This window comes from Moschus berezovskii, chromosome X (genome assembly GCF_049115385.1).
Source record: "Moschus berezovskii isolate FMDL1 chromosome X, NW_MosBer_1.0, whole genome shotgun sequence".
Taxonomy (NCBI): domain Eukaryota; kingdom Metazoa; phylum Chordata; class Mammalia; order Artiodactyla; family Moschidae; genus Moschus; species Moschus berezovskii.
This window is the reverse complement of record NC_142488.1, coordinates 3440014-3466179: the sequence shown is the minus strand read 5'-3', so window position 1 is coordinate 3466179 and position 26166 is coordinate 3440014. Positions and strand designations below refer to the sequence as shown.

The window sequence follows — 26166 nt, the reverse complement described above, 5'->3', positions numbered from 1 at the left end:
GTCCACATGACCAAACCTCAAAAAGGACACTCACACGGATACACGCTAAGAACTCCTCCCAAGCTTGTCCACCGTTCAAATGCCCTGGTACCTGTGAGGCGTCTGTCTGAGCTTCACCTTGAATGGCAACAAGCAGACCGAGGACAAGACTGAACAGCAGAGCCTTCATCTTGTTGAGTCTCGTGGCCCTTCTGCTCTAGAAGCTGAGGGTGTCCCAGTGGTTGGAGAGGATGCAAAAGTGCTGCGACTTTTGTAGCCTGCATCTGTTGGCGTGACACATCGTGAACCAATGGTTGTTCGTCAAATGACCACAGTTAAAACAGACGGCACCTTCAGGATCCTGGTTGGCAGAGATAAACTTTTCTGGCATTCTGTCATTTTAATAATGATATTTGTTTTAAGAGAAGCATATGTGGATGTGGGCATTTGACCTTTAAAGTGAGAAACTGCAGTACATCCAATAATGCAAGAAGACAATTATTTATTTTCCTGCTTATCACGAGATCCAAAATGAGATGAGCTGTCCAATTTACATATCCCTCACTTCTGCAAGGTTCTGTTAATATGGAGGAGATAGTGTAAGATTTATTTTCTAAAAGTAAAGATTGACTTTGTGATTTAGCCAAGGGAACACTATTTCCAAAGAGTCCCTTGGAAAGAATCCTATTATTCTGAGGTGGGGAGCAGGTAGCACAGAGTATTCGTCACCTTCTCCTGCCCCAATGTGGGCTTTTTCCTCCTAAGTACTAAGAGGGCGATCTGGTTATATGCTGCTTAAAGTCATCTGTTGAAGGCATATCAGTAGTTTATTTTCAGCGATTTCTGTCTAGACACCCTTTTACCCATTTAATCCTTAATATAATATTTACTCACTAACTCAGTTCTTTCTCCCTTGAGCAAAAAAAAATCTGAATAGCAGTTCTTACAATTCTTAGAGTTTTTAATGGAAAAAGCAAATTCCTAACACAAGGTCACTGAAACAGTGAGTCTTTTTTTTTTTCTTTTTAATCAAAATTTACTTATTTTCATCTTCATTCACTGTTAATAGGCAAATAAATACTTTAAAAGATTTTTTTTTTCTGAGTATCAGTTCAGTTCAGTTCAGTTGCTCAGTCGTGTCCGACTCTCTGCGACCCCATGAATCACAGCACGCAACGCCTCCCTGTCCATCACCAACTCCTAGAGGTCACTCAAACTCATGTTCACAGAGTCAGTGATTCCATCCAGCTATCCCATTCTCGGTCGTCCCCTTCTCCTCCCGCCCCCAAACCTTCCCAGCATCAGAATCTTTTCCAGTGAGTCAACTCGTCGCATGAGGTGGCCAAAGTATTGCAGTTTCAGCTTAAGCATCAGTCTTTCCAATGAACACCCAGGAGCGATCTCCCTTAGAATGGACTGGTTGGATCTCCTGGCGGTAAAAGGGATTCTCAAGAGTTTTCTCCAACACCACAGTTCAAAAGCATCAATTCTTCGGCCATCAGCTTTCTTCACAGTCCAGCTCTCACATCCATACATGACCAAGGGAAAAACCATAGCCTTGACTAGATGGACCTTGGTTGCAAAGTAATGTCTCTGCTTTTTAGTATATTATCAGGGTTGGTCATAACTTTCCTTCCAAGGAGTAAGCGTCTTTTAATTTCATGGCTGCAATCAGCATCTGCAGTGATTTTGGAGCCCAAAAAAATAAAGTCTGACACTGTTTCCACTGTTTTTCCATCTATTTCCCATGAAGTGATGGGACCAGATGCCATGATCTTTGTTTTCTGAATGTTGAGCTTCAAGCCAACCTTTTCACTCTCCTCTTTCACTTTCATCAAGAGGCTTTTGAGTTCCTCTTCACTTTCTGCCATAAGGGCATTGTCATCTGCATATCTGAGATTATTGATATTTCTTCCAGCAATCTTGATTCCAGCTTGTGCTTCTTCCAGCCCAGCGTTCCTCATGATGTACTTTGCATATAAGTTAAAGAAATAAGGTGACAAAATACAGCCTTGACGCATTCCTTTTCCTATTTGGAACCAGTCTGTTGTTCCATGTCCAGTTCTAACTATTGCTTCCTGACCTGCATACAGGTTTCTCAAGAGGCAGGTCAGGTGGTCTGCTATTCCCAACTCTTTCAGAATGTTCCACAGTTTATTGTGATCCACACATAAAGGCGTTGGCATAGTCAATGAAGCAGAAATAGATGTTTTTCTGGAACTCTCTTGCTTTCTCCATGATCCAGCGGTTGTTGGCAATTTGATCTCTGGTGCCTCTGCCTTTTCTAAAACCTGCTTGAACATCTGGAAGTTCACGGTTCACATATTGCTGAAGCCTGGCTTGGAGAATTTTGAGCATGACTTTACTAGCGTGTGAGATGAGTGCAATTGTGCAGTAGTTTGAGCGTTCTTTGGCATTGCCTTCCTTTGGGATTGGAATGAAGACTGACCTTTTCCAGTCCTGTGGCCATTGCTGAGTTTTCCAAATTTGCTGGCATATTGAGTGCAGCACTTCTACAGCATCATCTTTCAAGATTTGAAATAGCTCAACTGGATTTCCATCACCACCACTAGCTTTGTTCGTAGTGATGCTCTCTAAGGCCCACTTGACTTCACATTCCAAGATGTCTGGCTCTAGGTCAGTGATCACGTTATCTTGACTATCTTATTCGTGGAGATCTTTTCTGTACAGTTCTTCTGTGTATTCCTGCCACCTCTTCTTAATATCTTCTGCTTCGGTTAGGTCCATACCATTTCTGTCCTTTATCGAGCCCATCTTTGCATGAAATATTCCCTTGGAATCTCCTATTTTCTTGAAGAGATCTCTTGTTTTTCCTATTCTGTTGTTTTCCTCTATTTCTTTGCATTGATCACTGAGGAAGGCTTTCTTATCTCTCCTTGCTATTCTTTCGAACTCTGCATTCAGATGCTTATATCTTTCCTTTTCTCCTCTGCTTTTCGCTTCTCTTCTTTTCACAGCTATTTGTAAGGTCTCCTCAGACAGCCATTTTGCTTTTTTGCATTTCTTTTCCATGGGGATGGTCTTGGTCCCTGTCTCCTGTACAATGTCAGGAACCTCCATCCAGAGTTCATCAGGTACTCTATCTATCAGATTTAGACCCTTAAATCTATTTCTATAATCATAAGGGATTTGATTTAGGTCATATCTGAATGGTCTAGTGGCTTTCCCTACTTTCTTCAATTTAAGTCTGAATTTGGCAATAAGGAGTTCATGATCTGAGCCACAGTCAGCTCCTGGTCTTGTTTTTGCTAACTGCATACAGCTTCTCCATCTTTGGCTGCAAAGAATGTAATCAATCTGATTTCGGTGTTGACCATCTGGTGATGTCCATGTGTAGATTCTTCTCTTGTGTTGTTGGAAGAGGGTGTTTGCTATGACCAGTGCGTTCTCTTGGCAAAACTCTATTAGCCTTTGCCCTGCTTCATTTCGTGTTCCAAGGCCAAATTTGCCTGTTACTCCATGTGTTTCTTGACTTCCTACTTTTGCATTCCAGTCCCCTATAATGAAAAGGACATCTTTTTTGGGTGTTAGTTCTAAAAGGTCTTGGAGGTCTTCATAGAACTGTTCAACTTCGGCTTCTTCAGCGTTACTGGTTGGGTTATAGGCTTGGGTTACTGTAATAGTGAATGGTTTGCCTTGGAAAAGAACAGAAATCATTCTGTCGTTTTTAAGATTGCATCCAAGTAATGCATTTTGGACTCTTTGGTTGACCATGATGGCTACTCCATTTCTTCTAAGGGATTCCTGCCCACAGTAGTAGATATAATAGCCATCTGAGTTAAATTCACCCATTCCAGTCCATTTTCGTTCACTGATTCCTAGAATGTCGACATTCACTCTTGCCATCTCCTGGTTGACCACTTCCAATTTGCCTTGATTCATGGACCTAACATTCCAGGTTCCTATGCAATATTGCTCTTTACAGCACCGGACCTTGCTTCCATCACCAGTCACATCCACAACTGGGTATTGGTTTTGCTTTTGCTCCATCCCTTTATTCCTTCTAGAGTTACTTCTCCTCTGATCTCCAGTAGCATACTGGGCCCCTACCGACCTGGGGAATTCCTCATTTAGTATCCTATCATTTTGCCCTTTGATATTCTTCATGGGGTTCTCAAGGCTAGTATACTGAAGTGGTTTGCCATTCCCTTCTCCAGTGGACCACATTCGGCTGTGGTCCATGTGATCAGATCGACTAGTTTCCTGTGATTATGATTTCAGTGTGTCTGCCCTCTGATGCCCCGTGGCAATACCTACCATCTTATTTGCGTTTTTCTTACCTTCACGCGAGAGATGCCAGCCCCGTTTCAGCCGACCAGGCAAAGAGGCGCGGCCGAGAGGAGCTACCCCACGCCTGATGCCAGGGCCAGCGGCCAAGAGGAGAGACCCCACATCCAACAGGCAGTGGCTGAGCGGGCACAGGAGGGCCGAGAGGAGCTACTCCGCATTCAAGGTCAGGAGGGGCGGCCTTGAGGAAAAACCCCTCATCCAAGGTAAGGTACAGCGGCTGCACTTTGCTGGAGTGGCTGTGAAGAGATGTTTTTCTGAGTATAGAAAAGAAGAAATGAGATTCAGATTTCCCGAGTCAACTAAGTGAGAACTGACCCAGTGCTGTCTGCTCCTGGGACTGATTGGAGCTCAGATTCCTTCATTTGGAATGAATTCAGACCTTTGAGGAGACTTTGTCCTCTCAAGGGCATCCTCAGCTCACATCCTCAGAGGATCACTTCCCTTCATGTTCACATGGACAGACAATAGTATTTATATTTTCTCCTTTTGCTCTCTTTTCTTTCAGTTGCAAAATCATGTTATCTCCTTTGTTCATGCATTCCTCTGTATATTATCCTGTCATATTTTCAGCTGGAAAGTCTGCGTGATTGAAGGTTTCATGTCTCTGAATATCCTGAAACCATTTCCTCTCTTTGGTCTTTGACCCAGATATTCATTTTCTTTCTTTCTTTCTTTTGTCTGTTTCTTTATCTTGGCTGCCCCATGCAGCATGCAGGTTCTTAGTTCTCCAACAGGGATGAAACCCCAATGAACCCTATACTCTGTGCAGGGGAAGGACAGGATCCTAACCACTGGACCACGAGAGAAGTCCTTGACTCAGATAAATTTGAGTGGTCAATTGATCCCAGCTAACACCACTTATCATCACCCTTCCATCTCTACTTTTGTACCACCAGCATTCCCAAAGTTTTCTTTTGGACTCTTACCAACGTGTGTCCCCTGGGAGTGTATCCTAGGCCCATCCCATCTTAGGAAGTCTTTCTAACTGCCAATCAAGGGGCAATTAGACACTAATTCTTCTCAGAGATTCTTGCGACAGTTGCAGTAATCGTGTTGGTTTCCACTGGTCTCAGCACTCTTCTTCCCTCCCTGTGCTCACACTCTGTTCTCTATATCTGCCTCTCTGTTTCTTCCCTGCAAACGATATGTAGCTGATGAGAAGTTGGTGAAACACGGAGCCCAGAGAGTCGCTTGTGATGTTCTGGAAAGGTGAGATGGTGTGAGGGGAGCAGCTCAAAAGGCAGGTGAGTAAATAATAATTTTTGCTGATTTGCACTGTTGTATGGCAAATGGCAACCCACTCCAGTGTTCTTGCCTGGAGAATCCCGGGGACGGGGAAGCCTGGTGGGCTGCCGTCTATGGGGTTGCAAAAGAGTTGGACACGACTGAAGCGACTTAGCAGCAGCAGCAGCATGGCAGAAGCCAAGAGAACATTGTAAAACATTCTCCACTCACTAAAAGATAGAATAGAAAAGAAATAAGGTTTCATTCCTAAGGAAACTGATAAAAAAATAATTCTATTGCTTTGTACTGAAAGGTCTCTTTTACCCTTTCATCCCAACTCTCATTAATATTGGTCAAAATGTAGGCAATAGAATAGTAATAAAACCAGAACCATCTTACAAAATTTTTACTGCTGTAACTCCGTACAAATAATGCTAAGTACTGCTTGGTACATCTTCCTGTTTTCTCCTCAAATTCATTCATGTTTTTGTAACTGAGAAGCCTCTAACAACAGATTATTAATTTTGTTTTACTTTTCTGGTTTCTTTTCTTTCTTTTTTTTTCTGTAACCACTGTTTTTACATTTTAGATTGCACAATTCCTAACTTAACACTGCTAGGAGGCTTATTGATCTTGGCCACTCAAAATTCCAGGTTGCCTCAAGGATACATGGTCAATAACCTCAGGTATGCAGATGACACCACTGTTATGGCAGAAAGTGAAGAGGAACTAAAGAGCCTCTTGATGAAAGTGAAAGAGGAGAGTGAAAAAGTTGACTGAAATCACAACATTCAGAAAACCAAAATCATGGCATCTGGTTCCATCACTTCATGGGAACTTTAGGGGGAAACAGTGTCAAACTTTATTTTTTGGGTTCCAAAATCACTGCAGATGGTGATAATAACCATGAAATGGAAAGACGCTTACTCATTGGAAGGAAAGTTATGACCCACCTACACAGCATATTAAAAAGCAGAGATATTATTTTGTCAACTAAGGTCCATCTAGCCAAGGCTATGGGTTTTCCCGTGGTCATGTATGGATGTGAGAGTTGGACTATAAAAGAGAGCTGAGCACTGAAGAATTGATGCTTTTGAACTGTGGTGTTGGAGAAGACTCTTGAAAGTCCCTTGGACTGCAAGGAGATCCAAACAGTCCATCTTAAATGAGATAAGTGCTGGGTGTTCCTTGGAAGGACTGAAGCTGAAGCTGAAGCTTCAATAGTTTGGGCAGCTCATGTGAAGAGTTGACTCACTGGGAAAGACCCTTATGCTGGTAGGGATTGGGGGCAGGAGGAGAAGGGGACGACAGAGGATGAGATGGCTGGATGGCATCGCCGACTCAATGAGCATGAGTTTGTGTGAAATCCGGAGGTTGGTGATGGACAGGGAGGCCTGGCATGCTGCGATTCATGGGGTCGCAAAGATTTAGAGACGACTGAATAATTGAACTGAATAGAACAGTAATGTCATCCTGCGCTTTCTGTGCACAAGCCTTAGTGAGTGGAATGTATGTTCCTTTCTTGGGAATGAATAAGATGCATTTTAGACACTTTCCTTTGATCAGACTGACCCCTTCCGAACAGGAGACAGAAAGTGAAAGTGTTAGTCGCTCAGGCCTGTCCATCTCTTTAGGATGCTATGGACTGTAGCCAACCAGGCTCCTCTGTCCATGGCATTCTTCACTGGAGTGGGTTACCGTTTCCTCTTCCCGAGGATCTTCCTCCCCCAAGGATAGACCTTGGGTCTTCTGCATTTCAGGCAGATTCTTTACCATCTGATCCATCAGAGAAGCCCATATGGTGGAGGATGTATAACCCTGCCCCATGATGCTTTAGTCTCCTTTCTCCCTCTTCCCTGGACATCTGAGGGCATATCTACCAAATCTACATAAGGAGTGTCTCTGATGAACCCCTGTCCTATGAAAGGCACAGTTTCCTGGATACTTAATGTGGACTTTGTGTGTTTTAAATGAGGTGACTTTTGTACAGACATGCGTGTGCAGGGCAGATATTCAATCGATTTATTTAAACCCTCAACAATCAAATAACACGAATCAAGCCATGATGTAATGATGGGGAGCGATGAGGTGGAAGTGGGAGTGTGAGTGTGAAGAGAGCAGGATCATGTTAATCAGGAACGAGGAAAGTCGTCTTCGTGTTGTTGATCTTGATTCCACGGACACAAGGACATGTCTGGTCTCAGTGACTCTTTTTCTAGGTAAATAAAAGAGAACCAGAGGTTTAGTTCAGTCAACGGTGTAATGGCTGACAGGGGTGAGCTTCAGGCAGTCAGCTGTCCAGGTTACAGGGAGGTGGTAGTTGAGCCAGTGTCCAATTCCAGGTGGACCTCAACACTCCACATCTCTGTGACAGCAAGTTGCCCGTGGAATTGTCCCTAGGATGTACACAAGTTTGGAAATTCCCCATGGGGATTGGTTCTATGAGAATGATTTCACAATGCATATACATCTTCCTCTAGTGATGGTTTTAAGGCTCGGTAATTGCAGCAGACAGCTCTAATCCTGCAAGTTTTGTCTTCTGGGTCCTCAAGAATTAACTTCTTTGCTTTTTAAATTATAGAGTATAGTTGATTATCTATGTTGCATTGATTTCAGGTGTACAGGCAAGTGATTCTACATACAAAAACTAGGATCTATTCTTTTTCAGATTCTTTTCCCATTTAGGCTTTACAGAGTATTGTGTACAGTCCCATGTGCTATGCAGTTGAAAATTATTCTCTATCCATCCTGTATATAATAGTTTGCATCTACTAACCTCACACTTCTCAGAGTGTAAGATATCTGCAAACAATTCAGGAGACCCAGGTTCAATCCCTGTGTTGGTGAGATCCTATATAGGAGGGAATGGCTACCCTCGCCTGTATTTTTCCCTACAGAATCCCATGCACAGAGGAGTCTGGAAGGCTATGGTGCATGGGGTCGCAGAGATTCGGACATGACTGAGCAACTAGCCCTTTCTTCCACTTTCCCTTTTCAACCACAAACCTCCCAATTCTTCTCTTCCCCAAGTCCCTCCGATTTGACAACCACAAGTTTGTTCTCCACTTCTGTGAGCCTGTTTCCGTTTTGTAAATATTTTCCTCTATGTCATGGTTTAGATTCCAAGCACAAGTGATATCTTTGAGAAAGTGAAAGTCACTCTGTCGTGTGCAACTCTTGGTGACCCCTTGGACTGTAGTCCACCAGGTTCCTCTGTCCATGGAGATGCTCCAGGCAAGAATAAGAGAGTGTGCTACCATTTCACTCTCCAGGGGATCTTCCTGAAACAGGGATCAAATGTGGGTCTCCTGCATTGTTGGCAAATTTGTGACCATCTGAACCATGGCATTTATCTACACTAAAATGAAAGGTGGACTCTAAAGAAAGCTGAGCGCCAAGGAATTGATGCTTTTGAACTGTGGAGTTGTAGAAGACCCTTGAGAGTCCCTTGGACTGCAAGGAGACCCAACCAGTCCACCCTAAAGGAAATCAGTCTTGATAATCATTGGAAGTACTGATGTAGAAGCTATAACTCCAATACTTTGGCCACTTAATGCGAATAAATGACCTATTTGAAAACATCCTGATGCTGGGGATGATTGGAGGCGTTGGAGACGGGGACGAGAAAGGATGAGATGGTTGGATGTCATCACTGACTCAATGGACATGAGTTAGAGCAAGTTCTGAGAGTTCATGATGGACAGGGATTCCTGGAATACGGCAGTCCATGGGGTCACAAAGAGTTGGATATGACAATTAGTGAACTAAACTGAAACCTAGAAGTGACATTTCTGGCATTGGTCTTTCTCTTTCTGAGTTCTTTCACTCAGCGTGACAAATATCTTGGTCCATCCACGTTGCTGTAAATAGAGTTAGTTGCTTCTTTTTCTTGCTGAGTATTGTTCCATTGAAAATAGGTACCACATCGCTGTTATCACATTCACCTGGATGCTCGTGCTTTTAGTCACTCTTTTTGTTAAGATTCTTTCTCGACAGAGCATTAAACGCCATGACATCTGAGTAGGAATATATTGCAAATGCATGTTTCAGACAGTGTGGTGGGAAGGCATCTACTGTTTCTCTCGGAATCATATGAGATCAAACACTGGTCTTGTGAAAAGTGTGAAAGTGGAAGTCGCTCGGTCATCTCCAACTCCTTGTAATGCTATGGACCGTGACAATCCATGGAATTCACCACACTAGTATACTGGAGAAACCTTTCCCTTCTCCAGGGAATCTTCCCAACCCAGGGATCCAACCCAGGTCTCCCCCACTGAGCCACAATGGAAGGCCAAGAATACTGGAGTAGCCTTTCCATTCTCCATCAGATCCTCCAGACCCCGGAATCGACCCGGGGTCTCCTGCATTGCAGGCGGATTCTTTAGCAACTGAGGTATCAGGGAAGCCCTGCTTCAGGGAAGCAGAGCTCTGTTTCATACCGATTCTCTTGGGGGAGGAATGTGTGGGGACAACCACGAGGTCAGGGCTGATGGGAACACTAATAATTTCCACCAACTCATGGGGATTCCTGCTTCTGTCAGATGACTCTAGTCTGCAAGATTTCTGTAGGATAAGACTCTCTCACCACAGCTGCTTGGCGTTAATTAATCAAAGTGTTTACAATAATATGGCTCAAGAGCAGCAATATTACAGAATAGAAAATTCTTCAGTGATACATTTAAAGTGGTGGGACAAACATTTCACACATATGAAATAACATTGTTATCTTATTGCTTCATCTGGAAGGGGCATCGTTTAAAACGGACTGAGTTTACTTACGAGAGTGCCAGAGTCACTTTTTTTTCACTCCTCTGGACAGTTATCTAGGGAAAAACAAAATGGGAGAAATGAAACACTCCCCAGCATTTCCAAGTTTTCTTCCTTCCTTCCTTTCTTGTAATAAAGTATCTTCAAAGAGATTAAATGTGTAAGAAGATATTTTGAATAAGCTGACTCGTTTTCTGGTTTATACACAACAAGTGAGTGATATGGGCAGGGGAAAAAGTATGATTCCTTTACCAATGTCGATTAAGTTCAGGACATTTTCTTCCGGAATCCCTTTTTCTCTCACCATGCTGTCAAACTTCTCTTTGTATTTCGAGTCTACATTATTTCCTTTGCCTGTAAAATCACAGAACAGAAAACAGAATTGTCGACCCCCGGGGAACCCATGGAAATTTCTGAATCTACAGAAGAAGAAATGGAACGTGACAATCATATGTTCAATTCTGGAATCTAAGAGCTTTCAGTGGTTCCCATGAGACAAATATGTGCTTTCTGTCTTAAGAATTGACCCCAGTCCAACTTGGTGAGTAGGACACCCTACTCCTCAGCATCAGGACCTGGACCCCAAAAACTTGCCAGGATCTTCGTGAATTTGGGGCTGAGTCCATCCTAATATGGAGCCTACTTGCTTGTCTCACCTTCCTCGCGTATATACCTGCCTCTCATATCTGTTTGTACACCAAGCTTAGTAGGAACCACCTTTCTCCCCTTCCATGGACACATTCACCGGATCACACATAATAACAGGGCGTGATTTACTCTTTCATGAACCTGCCATTGTACCCAATAACATTTTCTGAAATAGACAACTGTTGTCCCCATGGCACACACACCTCTCAGTGCTTCTGCATGGTTACTTGAGTGGGTGATATCAGTTTTCATAAGAACAATGCATTTGAAACATGGAACAGGTCAAAGATTTTCTTATAAGTGTTCCAAGGCTTACAGTGCATCAGAAAACTGATATTGTATACTAACACATACTTATGGAATCTAGAATGATGGTACTGAAAATGGACTTATTTTCAGCGCATCAGTGGAGAATCAGTCATAGAGAAGAGACGTATGTGCATGGGGAGAGGGGAGGAGACGGTGCGATATATGGAGAGAGTATCATGCAAAATGACATGACCATAGTTAAAATAGGTAGCCAGTGGGAATTTGCTGTATGTCTCAGGGAACTCAAACAGGGGCTCTATATCAACCTAGAGGGGTGGGAGGGAGATGGGAGGCAGTTTCAAAAGGGAAGGGTCATATATATACCTATTGACTTCCCTTGTGACTCTGCTAGGAAAGAACTCTGCTGCAATGTGGGTGCCCTGAGCTTTATCTGTGGGTTGGGAAGTTACCCTGGAGAAGGGAAAGGCTACCCATTCCAGTATTCTGGCCTGATGAATTCAATGGACTGTATAGTCCATGGAGTCACAAAGAGTCAGATATGACTGAGCAACTTTCACACAAGCATATGTATACCTATGGCTGATTTGTGTTGGTATATGGCAGAAAACAGTAGAATCTATAAAGCAGTTATCCTTCAATTAAAAAATAAATAAAATTTTAAAATTTATTTATTTAAAATAAATAAATAAAATTTTACCTAATTTTTTATATTAAAACTTCATCAGCATGACTTTAGGGATTTGTGTCATTAAAATGAAAAACTTTTCAGTCACTAAAACTTTGAACTTCTGTTTATATTAACGTGAGCCTGTAACTGAGATTTGGAGAAGGTGTCTGTCCTTGAAACAACATCGGGCCTAGGTTAAGTTCTCTCTTCAAAGTCAAAAGTCCTATACTGAAAAAATTTTATAGTATGCCTTCTGTATTTGCATTTCTCAAGGTACAAAGAATAAATTTGGTAAAAAGCCTATTGATATTTGTTAAACACCAAGTATTTATTCAGTAGCTGGAATTATTCCTAAGGTACACTGTATATTTTGATTATTTGTCATCCTCATTATAGACATGACTTGAAATATGTTGACATATGTAAAATAAAATATTCCAGCAAAACTTCATTTTCTAATATTTGAACACATAGGAATCATTGTGAAATGCCTGATGATGTGATATTCTGCACCCTATGGCCTCCTGTTTCTTGGTAGATTACCTTCCAGGATCCTTAATTTGGTGAGCATAAACACGCAGGCCTTGCACCCTGAATTTGGAATGCTGTCAGCACTTCCTGATATTCTGAATGAAAGTCCTTACAGTGTGCGTGTTACATGACAATGGTTATGGGAATTTAATATCATACCTACCAAATAATTCCACCAGTTTTGTCTCCTTGCCATGTCCATCCAGGTTGACATTATATGTTAAGAGCGTGTTCTCGTCCCCACTAATGGGTTGAAGTTCATTGTGACCCGCGTCTGTGAGAGAGAGAAAAGATACAAACAGCCCCACCTTAACTTGTTGTCAGTTAGATTATTGTGACACACGGCGGGCATGAAGAACGGTCCATCGTGTATGGACCCACTCACTTCATCCTGCACAGAATGCTGCCGTTAACCATGGCCACAGAAGGAGGTACGATTTTCCTCATCCCCACCTTTTCCTACAATTAATCAGTCACTCCTTGCTGTCTTACTAAGATGCTTTATAGAATGTGTGTTCTGAGAAGCCTAAGATGCTTTATAGAACGTGTGTGCTGATAAACCTAACAGATTCTTTTTCTGCATTTATAATTAATTATTTTTGATTTGCTGAGTCTTCCCTGCTGCCCGTGGGCTTTGTCCACTTGTGGGGACGGTGGAGTACAGTCTAATTGTGTTGTGCGAACTTCTCACTGCAGTGGCTTCTCTTGTTGCTGAGCATAGGCACTGGGGTGCATGAGCTTCAGTAGTTACAGCTCGGAGTTCTAGAGTGCAGGATCAGTAGTTTTGGTACATGAGCTTAGTTCCGACATGGCATGTGGGACCTTCTTGGACTAGGGATTGAACCTATGTTTCCTGCCCTGGCTGGCAGATTCTTATCCGCGGGACCACCAGGGAAGTCCCAAGAGTGTTTTAAGCAGCATACACATATTATCCAATCGAGGTTCAAAAATTTTTTGTATTGCTGTGACCCCAGCCATGGAATTGGTTTCTATTGGCCAATGTCAGCCTACCTTGGGTTCATCAACTTCTGTTCCTGAGTGGTGACATTAGGCCAGGCAACCTTTTGAGCACTTTAAGTATTGTGTTTCCCGACCCTTCACACTGGAGTATGATACAGCCCCCTGCCGTGTCTGTTGGTGTGAAGACAGCTTACCTGCTGGGACAGGTAGGCAGTGACCTCCTAGTGGTGAGCTCCTTCCCCACCTGGAGCACTGCAACTCCCCTCTGCCCTGCCCGCGTGTCTGGACAAGAAACAGCTCTGACCTACTGTGTGTCACCGCCACACCCTCTATGTCCATTCTCTCTCTCCTGGCCTCCATCTCACCTTCCTGCAATCATTCAGCAACATGGAATGTGAAAATGAACATCTGTATTACTGAAGCCTGCAAACACCACTGCTCAGTGTCTGAGCCACTGAAAATTATCAGTGTGCTTAAAAAAAAAAAAAAAAAGGCATCCAAAGCAGCTTCAGACTCTCATAGCCCTGACAAGAATATGCAATTTTCCCAAGGCCATGCTAAGTCCACAAGCCTTTCTCACGTTGGGACAGCTTAATTCAGACAACGAATGTCTTCAGATTATCAGTGACCACTTGTGGTTCACCATGTATTTACCAAGGTGGACATAGCAACATCAATGAATTGACTGTGATGTTAATGAATGTGATACAAAAGTGAGAGCAAACCTGTCTCCTGGGCTTCAGGTCACCATCAAGGCCACTGCTGGTAACTGGGCCTGAGGTAGCTACACTTCACTGTTTCCAAACAAACCTGAACGCGGCAATGGCTGGTACCCTAGAGTCTTGCATTTCTGTTGTCTTCCTTCTTTAGTCACTGTGTAAAATTCATGCTAAAATGGATTGCAAAAATGGAGAAGGATAAAGACAGTGGAAGCATTCATGATTCGGCGAAAAGAAACCATATAGTGGGAATAAGAAAAATGAAAGCACAATTTTGAAAACTTCAAATATCAGAAGCTATCCATCAAAGTATGGGGAAATATTTCAGGCATGAATTTTACTAATTTGTGGCTATGCCATATGTACTGTGTGACTTCTTCGTTTAGGAAAGGGTTGTGATCACATATTGATGTGTTTAAATTTTAATCAAACATGTATCCTTTAGGCTGTGTGAAAATAATAATGCTATTTAGGGCCATTATAAAGAGCTCAGAGATACAAAGCTTAGCCAGCATGCCCATTGCTTTGTATAGAAGCTGCCTTTATGGTTGAACTCTCGATGATTTCCTTGAGTTCAAGTTCCTCCATCTAAATTTGAATGGACTCAGATATTATAAGATTCTTTTTAAAAAGTGATGCTCAGGGCTGGTGAACTGGGATGAACCAGAGGAATGGGATGGGGAGGGAGGCGGGAGGGGGTTCAAGATGGGGAACACATGTACACCCGGAGCAGATTCATGTCAATGTATGGCAAAACCAATACAATAATGTAAAGTAATTAGCCTCCAATTAAAATTAAAAATAATTAAATAAAAGTGAATGGCACTAATGTGCCATCTCAATATAGACCCCGTGATCTTAGTTCATAAACCAGTTGTAAATTTTCTGTGAGACTCCTAAAAAATAGAAATTATACACTCATGGTTAGCCACGTTGTTCTTATTGATATTAAATCACTATGTCATGTCTGAATCTCCATGACCCCATGAACTGTACTGCACCAAGTTCCCTGTCCTCCATGACCTTCCAGAATTTGCTCAAATTCGTGTACTTTAGTCGATACTGCAATCCAACCATATAATCCTCTGTCATCCCCTTGTCCTCCCGCCTTTAAATTTTCCCAGCATAAGGGTCTTTTCCAATGAGTCAGTTCTTTCCATCAGGTGGCCCACGTACTGGGACTTCAGCTTCAGCATCGGTCCTTCCAATGAATATTCAGGACTGGTTTCCTTTAGAATGGACTGGTTTGATCTCCTTGCAGTCCAAGTCACTCTCAAGAGTCTTCCCCAGCACCACGGTTTAAAAGCGTCAGTTATTTGGTGCGCAGCCTTCTTTACGGTCCAACGCTCAAATCCATACATAAATGCGGGGAAAAAAATAAACATACTTTTGACTAAACGGGCCGTTGTTGGCAAAGTGATGTATCTGCATTTTACTAAGCTCTCTTGGTTTGTCACAGCCTTCTTTCCAAATATCAGTTATCTTTAATTACGTGGCTGAAGTCACAATCCTCAGAGATTTTCGAGTCCAAGAAGAGAAAACCTGTCACTGCGTCCACTCTTGCACTTTCTATTTGCCATGAAGTGAGGGGACCAGAGGCCATGATCTTCCTGGTGTTGAATGTTGAGTTTGAGACCAGCTTTTTCAGTCTCCTCTTGCTCCGTTATCATGAGACTCTTTAGTTCCTCTTCAATCTCAGCCATAAAGTTGTATCATCTGCATATCTGATGCTGTTGCTATTTCTTCCAGCAATCTTGATTCCACCTTGTCTTTCACCCAGCCTGACACTCAGCATGATGTACTTTGTATATAAGTTATAGAAGCCGCATGACCGTATATACTATCTTGTACTCTTTTCCCAATTTTGAACCAATCTGTTGTTGCGTGTCCAGTTCTCACTATTGCTGACTGATCCACATACAGGTTTCTCTGAAGCCTGGTAAGGCAATCCAGGATTACCATATCTTGAAGAATTTTCCACAGTTTGTTGTGTTCCACAAAGTCAAAAGTTTTACCATAGTCAATGAAGCAGAAAAAAAAAAAAAAACTGTTTTTTTTCTGGAATTGCCTTGCTTTCTCCATGATCCTGTGAATGTTGACAATTAGATCGGGTTCATCTGCCTTTTCCAAAAAAAGACTATATTTCTGGTAGTTGTCTGATCATGTACCGCTGAATCTTGACTTGAAGGATCTTGAGCACTCACTGGAAAAGACTCTGATGCTGGGAAGGATTGGGGGCAGGAGGAGAAGGGGATGACAGAGAATGAGATGGCTGGATGGCATCACTGACTCGATGGACATGAGTTTGAGTGAACTCCGGGAGTTGGTGATGGACAGGGAGGCCTGGCATGCTGTGATTCATGGGGTCGCAAAGTGTCGGACACGACTGAGCGACTGAACTGCACTGAACTGAACCTTGCTCGCATGTGAAGTGAGCATAGCTGTTCGGTAGTTTGAACATTTTTTGTCATGGTCTTTCTTGGAGATTGAAATGGAAACTGACCTTTTCCAGTTCTGTGGCCACTCCCAAGGTTTCCAAAGTTGCTGACACATTGCTTACAACCCTTATCAGCATCACTTTTTAGGATTTTAAAGAGCACAGTTTGAATTCTGTCACCTCCACTAGCGTATTTTATAATGCTTCCTGCTGCTGCTGCTAAGTCATTTCAGTCATGTCCGACTCTGTGTGACCCCATAGATGGAAACCCACCAGGCTCCCCCGACCCCGGGATTCTCCAGGCAAGAACACTGGAGTGGGTTCCCATTTCCTTCTCCAATGTGTGAAAGTGAAAGTGAAGTCTCTCAGTCGTGTCCGACCCTTAGCGACCCCACGGACTGCAGCCTACCAGGCTCCTCCATCCATGGAATTCTCCAGGCAACAGTACTGGAGTGACTTGCCATTGCCTTCTCCATAATGCTTCCTAAGACCCACTTAACTTCACGGTCTAAGACGTCTGGATCTGGTCTCGCTGAGTAACACTCCGTTGAGGGAAGGCTTTCCAGTCCCTGACCTCTGATTTTCAGTGGGAGTAGAATTCAGGTGTATGGGATTAGTGAAGAAAGCTGAGACCAAGATTTCTACCTGAACGTCGTCTTTCCAGTGAAACATTCATACTTACAGTCAAGAGCATAAACGTTTCCTTCCTTTGTGCCTGAGACATATTTTTTGATGCATTCTCCATTCTTCCTTAAAAACAAAATATATTCATGTTGGTTGATTAACATAATAAAAACTTGATGTATATTTAGGATTCTTTCTGTATGACACCCAAGAATATGTGTCAGGTATCACCTCAGTGCTGGTGAACAAATTGGCCTTCAAAAGAGACAACATATGCTGTCTCAGATCCAGCAATTATCAAGCGGCAAGGATGATTTGTCGACACACTAAATCTGACTAGTAGTTCCAAAGATAACCACAGATACAAAACAGGTCGTGTGTAAGACAATAACCATGGTGAAATCTAGAATTTTAGGAAGAAAGAAAAAGAATGAACTTTTCCTTTATATGGTTTCTGAAAATTGAGAGGCATAGCCATCAAGACAAACCTTGAGCATGGTCACAACCCTGGCAGTGATTCATTAGACAATGAAAGGAAAGAGTTTGTCACTCAGTTGTGTCTGACTCTCTGCGACCCCATGGACTGTAGCCCACCAGTCTCCTCCTCTGTCTGTGGGAAACTCCAGGCAAGAAGACTGGAGTGGGTTGCCATTTCCTTCTGCATGGGAATTTCCTGACCCAGAGATCGAATCTGGGTCTCCTGCATTACAGGCAGATTCTTTACCCTCTGAGATATCAGGAAAGCCCTTATTAAACAATATGAGAGCCACCAGGCCTTATCAGACAACATGAAATCCACCAGGCTTTATTACACAATGTAAGAGCTCCCAGGGAAGCCCTCATTAGACAATATGAGAGAAAAAAATCACAAATTTAAAAAAAAAGTTTAATTTTCTCTAAACACACACTCTTCCTCCATCACAATACCATATGAGGAATAAACTTGAAAGACACAAGTCTGTATACAGACACATTTCACACTCACACGGACACTTACACAAGCAAACTCTTAAATACGCAAGATGTGTTTGTACGATATCATGAAGAAATTTATGGATATAGTATATGATAAGTATATATTGTCACCTCTATAACAGGAGTACGTGGCTTCACATTTGTCCTCTGTACATGTATGTGATAAAGGTGTATTTGGCCCATTTAAAGAATTTTCATGAAACAAATACTAAAAGGCATTTTACCCCATAGGAACTGCATTAAATTTTGAAGAGACACCTTGGAAAAGAATGCCCACAGTGAAGTGTGGTGAGTGTTCTCAGCCATTGAAAGTGAAAGTGCAAGTCACTCATTCATGTTACCTCTTTGTGACCCCATGGACTATAGAGTCCATGGACTTCTCCAGGCCAGAATACGGGAGTGGTAGTCTATCCCTTCTCCAGGGGATCTTCCTGACCCAGGAATTGAACCAGGGTCTCCTGCATTGCAGGCAGACTTTTGTTACCAACTCAACTATTAGGGAAGCCCTCTTAGTCATTAGGGAATTGAAATGTATTGAGCTCACTGAAAAACAACCACAAAGTGGGAACACAACAATTATCCAAAATAACTGCAAATACACAACATTTTATCTGAGCAGACAAACTCCTTTCATATGGCTTGGAAAACGTGATTCCTTTCATATGCAGATACTGATAACAGTTTTAAACTTGGTGCTGAGAGAGGACGCTGGGAAACATGATTCAGACTGCATAATTTGCTCACGTGAAGAGCCAAGATGTTTAGAATATGCAGATCTATTCTTACCTATGGCTCTAGGCGTAGACATGTAGTGATGAGTAAAGAAAAGGACAGTATGAAAAGGCAAATAATAGACATTGAAAGGTGAACTCACCAGGTCGGTAGGTGCCCAATATGCTACTGGAGATCAGTAGACACAAAATCCAGAAAGAATGAAGGGATGGCAAAAACAACGACCATTTGGGATGTTATTGGTGATAGAAGCAAGGTCCCATGCTGTAAAGAGCAAAATTGCATAGGAACCTGGAATGTTAGGTGCAAGAATTAAGACGATTTGAAGCGGTAAAACAAGAGATGGCAAGAGTGAACATTGACACTCTAGGAATCAGTGAACTGAAATGGACTGGAATGGGTGAATTATTAACTCAGATGAACAGTATACCTACTACTGTGGGCAGGAATCCCTTAGAAGAAATGGAGTAGCCATCATGGTCAACAAAAGAGTCGGGAATGCAGACCTTGGATGAAGTCTCAAAAACGACAGAATGACCTCTGTTCATTTCCAAGGCAAACCAATCAATAGCACGGTTATCCAAGTCTATGCTCCAACCAGTAACATTGAAGAAGCTGAAATAGAATGGTTTCATGAGGACTTCCAAGACGTTTTAGAACGAACATCCTAGAAAGAAATCCTCTTCATTATAGGGGACTGGAATGCAAAAGTTGGAAGTCAAGAAACTCCTGGAGTAACAAGCAAATTTGACCTTGGAGTACAGAATGAATCAGGGTAAAGGGTAAAAGAGCTTTGCAAAGAGAACGAATTGGTTATAGCAAACAGCCTCTTCAACAGCATAAGAGAAGACTCTACACATGGACATCTCCAGATGGCCAACAGTGAGGTCAGATAGATTATGTTCTTTGCAGCCAAAGATGGAGAAGCTGTATACAGTCCGCCAAAAGAAGAGTGGGACCTGACTGTGGCTCAGATCATGAACTCCATATTGCCAAATTCTGACTTAAATTGAAGAAAGTAGGGAAAACCACTAGATCATTCAGATATGACCTAAATCAAATCCCTTATGATTAAACAGTGGAAGTGAGAAATAGATTTAAGGGACTAGATCTGATACACAGAGTGCCTGATGAAGTATGGACGGAGGTTCGTGACATTGCATAGGAGACAGGGAGCAAGATCATGCCCAAGGTAAAGAAATGAATAAAAGCAAATGGCTATCTGAGGGGCCTTACAAATAGCTGTGAAAAGAAGAGAGCAAAAAGCTAAGGAGAAAAAGACAGATACACCCGTTTGCATGCAGAGTTCCAAAGAATAGCAGGGAGAGATAAGAAAACCTTCCTCAGTGGTCAGTGCAAAGAAATAGAGGAAAATAATATAATGCAGAAGACTAGCGATCTTTTCAAGAAAATTAGAGATACTATGCAGGTCAGGAAGCAACAGTTAGAACTGGACATGGAACAACAGACTGGTTCCAAATAGGAGAAGGAGTCCGTCAAGGTTGTATAGTGTCACCTTGCTTATTTAACTTATATGCAGAGTACATCATGAGGAACGCTGGGCTGGAAGAAGCACAAGCTGGAATCAAGATTGCCGGGAGAAATATCAATAACCTTAGATATGCAGATGACACCACCCTTATGGCAGAAAGTGAAGAGGAAGTCAAAGGCCTCTTGATGAAAGTGAAAGACTAGAGTGAATAGGTTGGCTTGAAGCTCAACGTTCAGAAAACGAAGATCATGGCATCTGGTCCCATCACTTCATGGGAAATAGATGGGGAAATAGGGGAAAGAGTGTCAAACTTTATTTTTGGGGGCTGCAAAATCACTGCAGAGGCTGATTGCAGCCAGGAAATTAAAAGCTCTTACTCCTTGGAAGGAAAGTTATGACCAAACTTGATAGCATAGTAAAAAGCAGAGACATTACTTTGCCAATCAAGGTCCTTCTAGTCAAGGCTATGGTTTTTCCCGTGCTCGTGTATGGATGTGAGAGTTGGACTGTGAAGAACGCTGATCGCCGAACTGTGATGCTAGAGAATTGATGCTTTTGAACTGTGGTGCTAGAGAAGACTCTTGAGAGTCCCTTGGACTGCAAGGATATGCAACCAGTCCATTCAAAAGGAGATCAATCCTGGATGTTCATTGGAAGGACTGATGCTAAAGTTGAAACTCCAATACTTTGGCCATTTCATGCGACGAAATGACTTACTGGAAAGTAGTATGATGCTGGGAGGGATTGGAGATGGGAGGACACGGGGACGACGGAGAGTGAGATGGCTGGATGGCATTACTGACTCGATGGACATGAGTTTGCGTGAACTCCGGGTGTTGGTGATGGACAGGGAGGCCTGGCGTGCTGTGATTCATGGGATCGCAAAGATTCGGACACGACTGAGACACTGAACTGAACTGAACTGAAGAGAACTTTCCATGCAAAGATGGGCACAATAAAGACAGAAATGGACCGAAGAGAAGCAGAAGATATTAAGAGGAGGTGGCAAGAATACAAAGAAAACTATACAAAAAAGACTTTTACGGCTCAGATAATCTCGATTGTGTGATTACTGACCAGGAGCCAGACATCCAGGAATGTGAAGTGAAGATGGCCCACGGAAGCATCACTATGAACAAAGCTAGCGGAGGTTATGCAATTCCAGTTGAGCTATCTCAAATACTAAACGATGATGCTATGAAAGTGCTGCACTCAATATGGCAATACATTTGGACAACTCAGCAGTGGCCACAGGACAGGAAAATGCCAGCTTTCATCCCAATGCCAAAGGAAGGGAATAGCAAGGAATGTTCAAACTGCCAAACAATTGAAATCATCTCACATATTAGCAAAGTAATGCTCAAAATTCTCCAAGACAGACTTCAACAAGTCATGAACCGTGAACTTCCAGATGTTCCAGAAGGTTTTAGGAAAGGCAGAGGGGCAAGAGATCAAATTGACAACATCTGTTGGATCGTCAAAAGAGCAAAAGTGTTCCAAAACATCTATTTCGGGTTTAATGACTATGCCATAGCCTTTGACTGTGTGAATCACAATAAACTGTGGAAAATTCTTTAAAAGATGGGAATACCAGACCACCTGACCTGCCTCTTGAGAAACGTATATGCAGGTCAGGAAGCAACAGTTAGAGCTGGACATGGAACAACAGAGTGGTTCCAAATAGGAAAAGGAGTTCGTCAAGGCTGTATATATCACCCTGCTTATTTAACTTATATGCAGAGTACATCATGAGAAACACTGGGCTGGCAGAAGTGCAAGCTGGAATCAAGATTGCCAGGAAAAATATTAATAACCTCAGATATGCAGATGACACTACCCATATAGCAGAAAGTGAAGAGGAACTAAAGCGCCTCGTGATGAAAGTGAAAGAAGAGAATGAAAAGTTTGGCTTGAAACTCCACATTCAGAAAACTAAGATCATGGCATCTGGTCCCACCACTTCATGGGAAATCGATGGGGAAGCAGTGCAAACACTGTCAGACTTTATCTTTGGGGGCTCCAAAATCACTGCAGATGCTGATTGCAGACAGGATATTAAAAGACTCTTACTCCTTGGAAGGGAAGTTATGACCAATCGAGATGGTATATTAAAAAGCAGAGACATTACTTTGCCAACAAAGGTCTATCTAGACAAGGCTATGGATTTTCCAGTTGTCATGTATGGATGTGAGGCGGGAATGTAAAAAAAAAGCTGAGCACCGAAAAATAGATGCTTTTGAACTGTGGTATTGGAGAAGATTCTTGAGAGTCCCTTGAAGTGGAAGGAGATACAACCAGCCCATCCTAAAGAAATCAGTCCTGAATATTCATTGGAAAGGCTGATGCTAAGCTGAAAGTCCAATACTCTGGCCACCTGATGCAAAGAACTGACTCCTCGGAAAAGACCCTGATGCTGGGAAAGATGGAGGGCAATAGGAGAATGGGACGGCAGCGGATGAGATGGTTGGATGGCATTACCATCTCAATGGACATGAGTTTGAGTGAAGTATGGGAGTTGTTGATGGACACGGATGCCTGGCTTGCTGCAGTTCATGGGGTCACAAAGAGTCAGACACAACTGAGCGAATGAACTGATGCTATGTAACATATGGTTATATACAATACATAATCCGTGATATATATTTATAAAGCAATATCTCCAAGCATAACATATTTAGTTGTTTCTGTTCTTAATATTTTTATTCCTCACAATGTATACCTGAGGTTCCATGTTCTGGTTTGCTTTTTTCGGGTGGAGTTGGGTAGGAGATAATTGCTGAAGAAATGTGTTGATTTCTGCCATACTTTGCATGTTCCTAGGATACCATCTGCCGTATAGTGGACATTCCATGAATGGTACTTGGATCTCTGTGTGTGTGTGCTTGGTTGCTCAGTGCTGTCTGACTTTTTGCGACCCCTTGGACTATATAGAACAGCAGGTATCTCTGTTCATGGGATTCTCCAGGCAAGAATACTGAAATGGGTCACCATTTCCTCCTCCAGGGGATCTTCCCAAACCAGTGATCGAACTGCTGTCACGTGCAATGGATGCGCCTGGGAAGGGACTTGGGAAAGTCACTAGGGGCTCTGACGACTTTGGGAAACTCAGTGATGTTGAAATTTCCCGTGAGGAAGCCCCGAGGGCAGAGCTCACTGTGTGCTCTCCCCACTGTTCTCACTTCTGGGCTCAATGGGAACCGTCTCTTACAAATTCTGCAGGAAGGGGTCAAGCGCCTGGTGGGAACTGTGGGTTCCAGGACATGAGCCTCTTTCCTCGGCTGTTTCCTCCCTATTTTCTCTAATGAGTTGATGACAGTGGAGCTTCTGGTTTCCCCTCTCTGCAGACTTTTCGGGACATTCCCTGGTGCTCACAGAGAAACTGCCCTCTCCCCAGCTCAGCCCCACAGCTCAGTGTGTCTTCCTCTCAACATCACCCCGAGAACTTCCTGCAGACGGGGAAGAGACACCCTCCCTCAGGCCAGAGTTTACAGGTGTTTTCCTTTTGGGTGAGTTTTACTTACTTGACATAAAATTGTAAGTGTATTGTGCCATTTTCTTCATCAATCTCAATATAACGCTTGAAAGCATGGAATGGCCCCCCCTCGGTGATCTTCTCTTTGTTATTGGCTGCCGTGTATTGGGTTAACCATCTTCCTGTAAACTAAAAGCAAAGATCCGTTCAGAATACTTAGTCCATCTATGTAAATTCTGCCCGATACCATCCCTCAGGTGGTTCCCTGCCCTTTCACTTAGCAGAAGTTACCTATCTTTATCAACACAGCCCTACGTATATAATCACGTGAAAACTCAATTCAGATAAAGGAAATAATTGAGGTATTACTGAGATAGCTTGAGCTATGTTGTCAAATGCAGGAGACCCAATCCAACACCTGTGAGACCATCCTTCGGTTTTACACGAGTAGTGAACATACACGAGAGCCGATGAATGGATGGTAGAGATGATACAGACCTCACAAACAGCAGGCATAGAGCCAGTGAATGGAGCAATTTTCAGTTGCAGGGAGATGGCGAGACTTAGCAGTCCACATGACCAAAACCTCGAAAAGGACACTCACACGGATACACGCTAAGAACTCCTCCCAAGCTTGTCCACCGTTCAAATGCCCTGGTACCTGTGAGGCGTCTGTCTGAGCTTCACCTTGACTGGCAACAAGCAGACCGAGGACAAGACTGAATAGCAGAGCCTTCATCTTGTTGAGTCTCGTGGCCCTTCTGCTCTAGAAGCCGAGGGTGTCCCAGTGGTTGGAAAGGATGCAAAAGTGCTGCCGCTTTTATAGCCTGTATCTGTTGGCGTGACACATCCTGAACCAATGGTTGTTCGTCATATGACCACAGTTAAAACAGATGGCACCTTCAGTATCCTTGTTGGCAGAGATAAACTTTTCTGGCATTCTGTCATTTTAATAATGATATTTGTTTTAAGAGAAGCATATGTGGATGTGGGCATTTGACCTTTAAAGTGAGAAACTGCAGTACCTGCAATATAGCAAGAGGACAATTATTTATTTTCCTGCTTATCAAGAGATCCAAAATGAGATGAGCTGTCCCAGGTACATATGCCTCACTTCTGCATGGTTCTGTTAATATGGAAGAGATAGTGTAAGATTTATTTTGTAAAAGTAAAGATTGACAGTGTGGTTTAGCCAAGGGAACACTATTTCCTAAGAGAACCTTGGAAAGAATCCTATTATTCTGAGGTGGGGAGCAGGTCAGCACAGAGTATTCATCACCTTCTCCTGCCCCAATGTGGGCTTTTTCCTCCTAAGTACTAAGAGGGCGATCTGGTAATACACTGCTGAAAGTCATCTGAAGAAGGCCTATCAGTAGTTTATTTTCAGTGATTTCTGTCCAGACACCGTTTTACCAATTTAATCTGTAATACAATATTTATTCACTAACTCAGTTGTTTCTCACAGTGAGCAAAAAACGCTGGACAGAGGTTCCTGCCATTGTTAGAATTTTTAATGGAAAAATCAAAATTCCTAACAGTAGGTCACTGAAACAGTGAGTATTTTTTTATTTTTTGGTCTTTTTTTTTAATCAAAATTTACTTATTTTCATCTTCATTCACTGTTATTTGTCAAATAAATACTTTAAAAGATTCATTTTTTTCTGAGTATAGGAAAGAAGAAATGAGATTCACATTTCCTGAGTCAACTAAGTGAGAATTGACCCAGTGCTGTCTGCTCCTGGGACTGATTGGAGCTCAGATTCCTTCATTTGGATTGAATTCAGACCTTTGAGGGGAGTTTGTCGTCTCAAGGGCGGCCTCAGCTCACATCCTCAGAGGATCACTTCCCTTCATGTTCACCTGGACTGACAATAGTATCTATATTTTTTCCTTTTACTTTATCATGTTATCTCCATTGTTCCTGCATTCCTCTGTATATTATCGTGTCATATTTTCAGCTGGAAAGTGCGTGATTGAAGGTTTCATATCTTTGAATATCCTGAATCCGTTTCCTCTCCTTGGTCTTTGACCCAGATATTAATTTTCTTTGTTTTTTTTTTTTTGGTTTGTTTCTTTATCTAGGCTGACCCATTCAGCATTCAGGTTCTTAGTTCTCCTGCAGGGATGAAACCCGTATGAACCCTATACTCTGTGCAGGGGAAGGACAGAATCCTAACCACTGGACCACGAGAGAAGTCCCTGACTCAGATAAATTTGAGTGGTCAATTGATCCCAGCTAATACCCTTTATCATCACCCCTCCATCTCTACTTTTGTACCACCAGCATTCCCAAAGTTTCCTTTTGTACTCTTACCAACGTGTGTCCCCTGGGAGTGTATCCTAGGCCCATCCAATCTT

General features: G+C 42.6%; 1 protein-coding gene across 1 annotated transcript in view; it reads right to left on the bottom strand.

Moving 5' to 3' along the window:
- Positions 1-24547, bottom strand: part of LOC148773201 (odorant-binding protein-like) — a 42770-nt gene extending 18223 nt beyond the window's left edge. Inside the window, exons 1-5 of the mRNA XM_088834001.1 lie at positions 24470-24547; positions 23858-23997; positions 17196-17263; positions 12561-12671; positions 10534-10635 (exon numbers count right to left, since the gene is read on the bottom strand). Of these exons, the coding sequence (XP_088690127.1) occupies positions 10534-10635; positions 12561-12671; positions 17196-17263; positions 23858-23997; positions 24470-24547 (499 nt within the window). The remainder of the gene's footprint in view (positions 1-10533; positions 10636-12560; positions 12672-17195; positions 17264-23857; positions 23998-24469) is intronic.
- Between the last annotated feature and the right edge of the window lie 1619 nt (positions 24548-26166).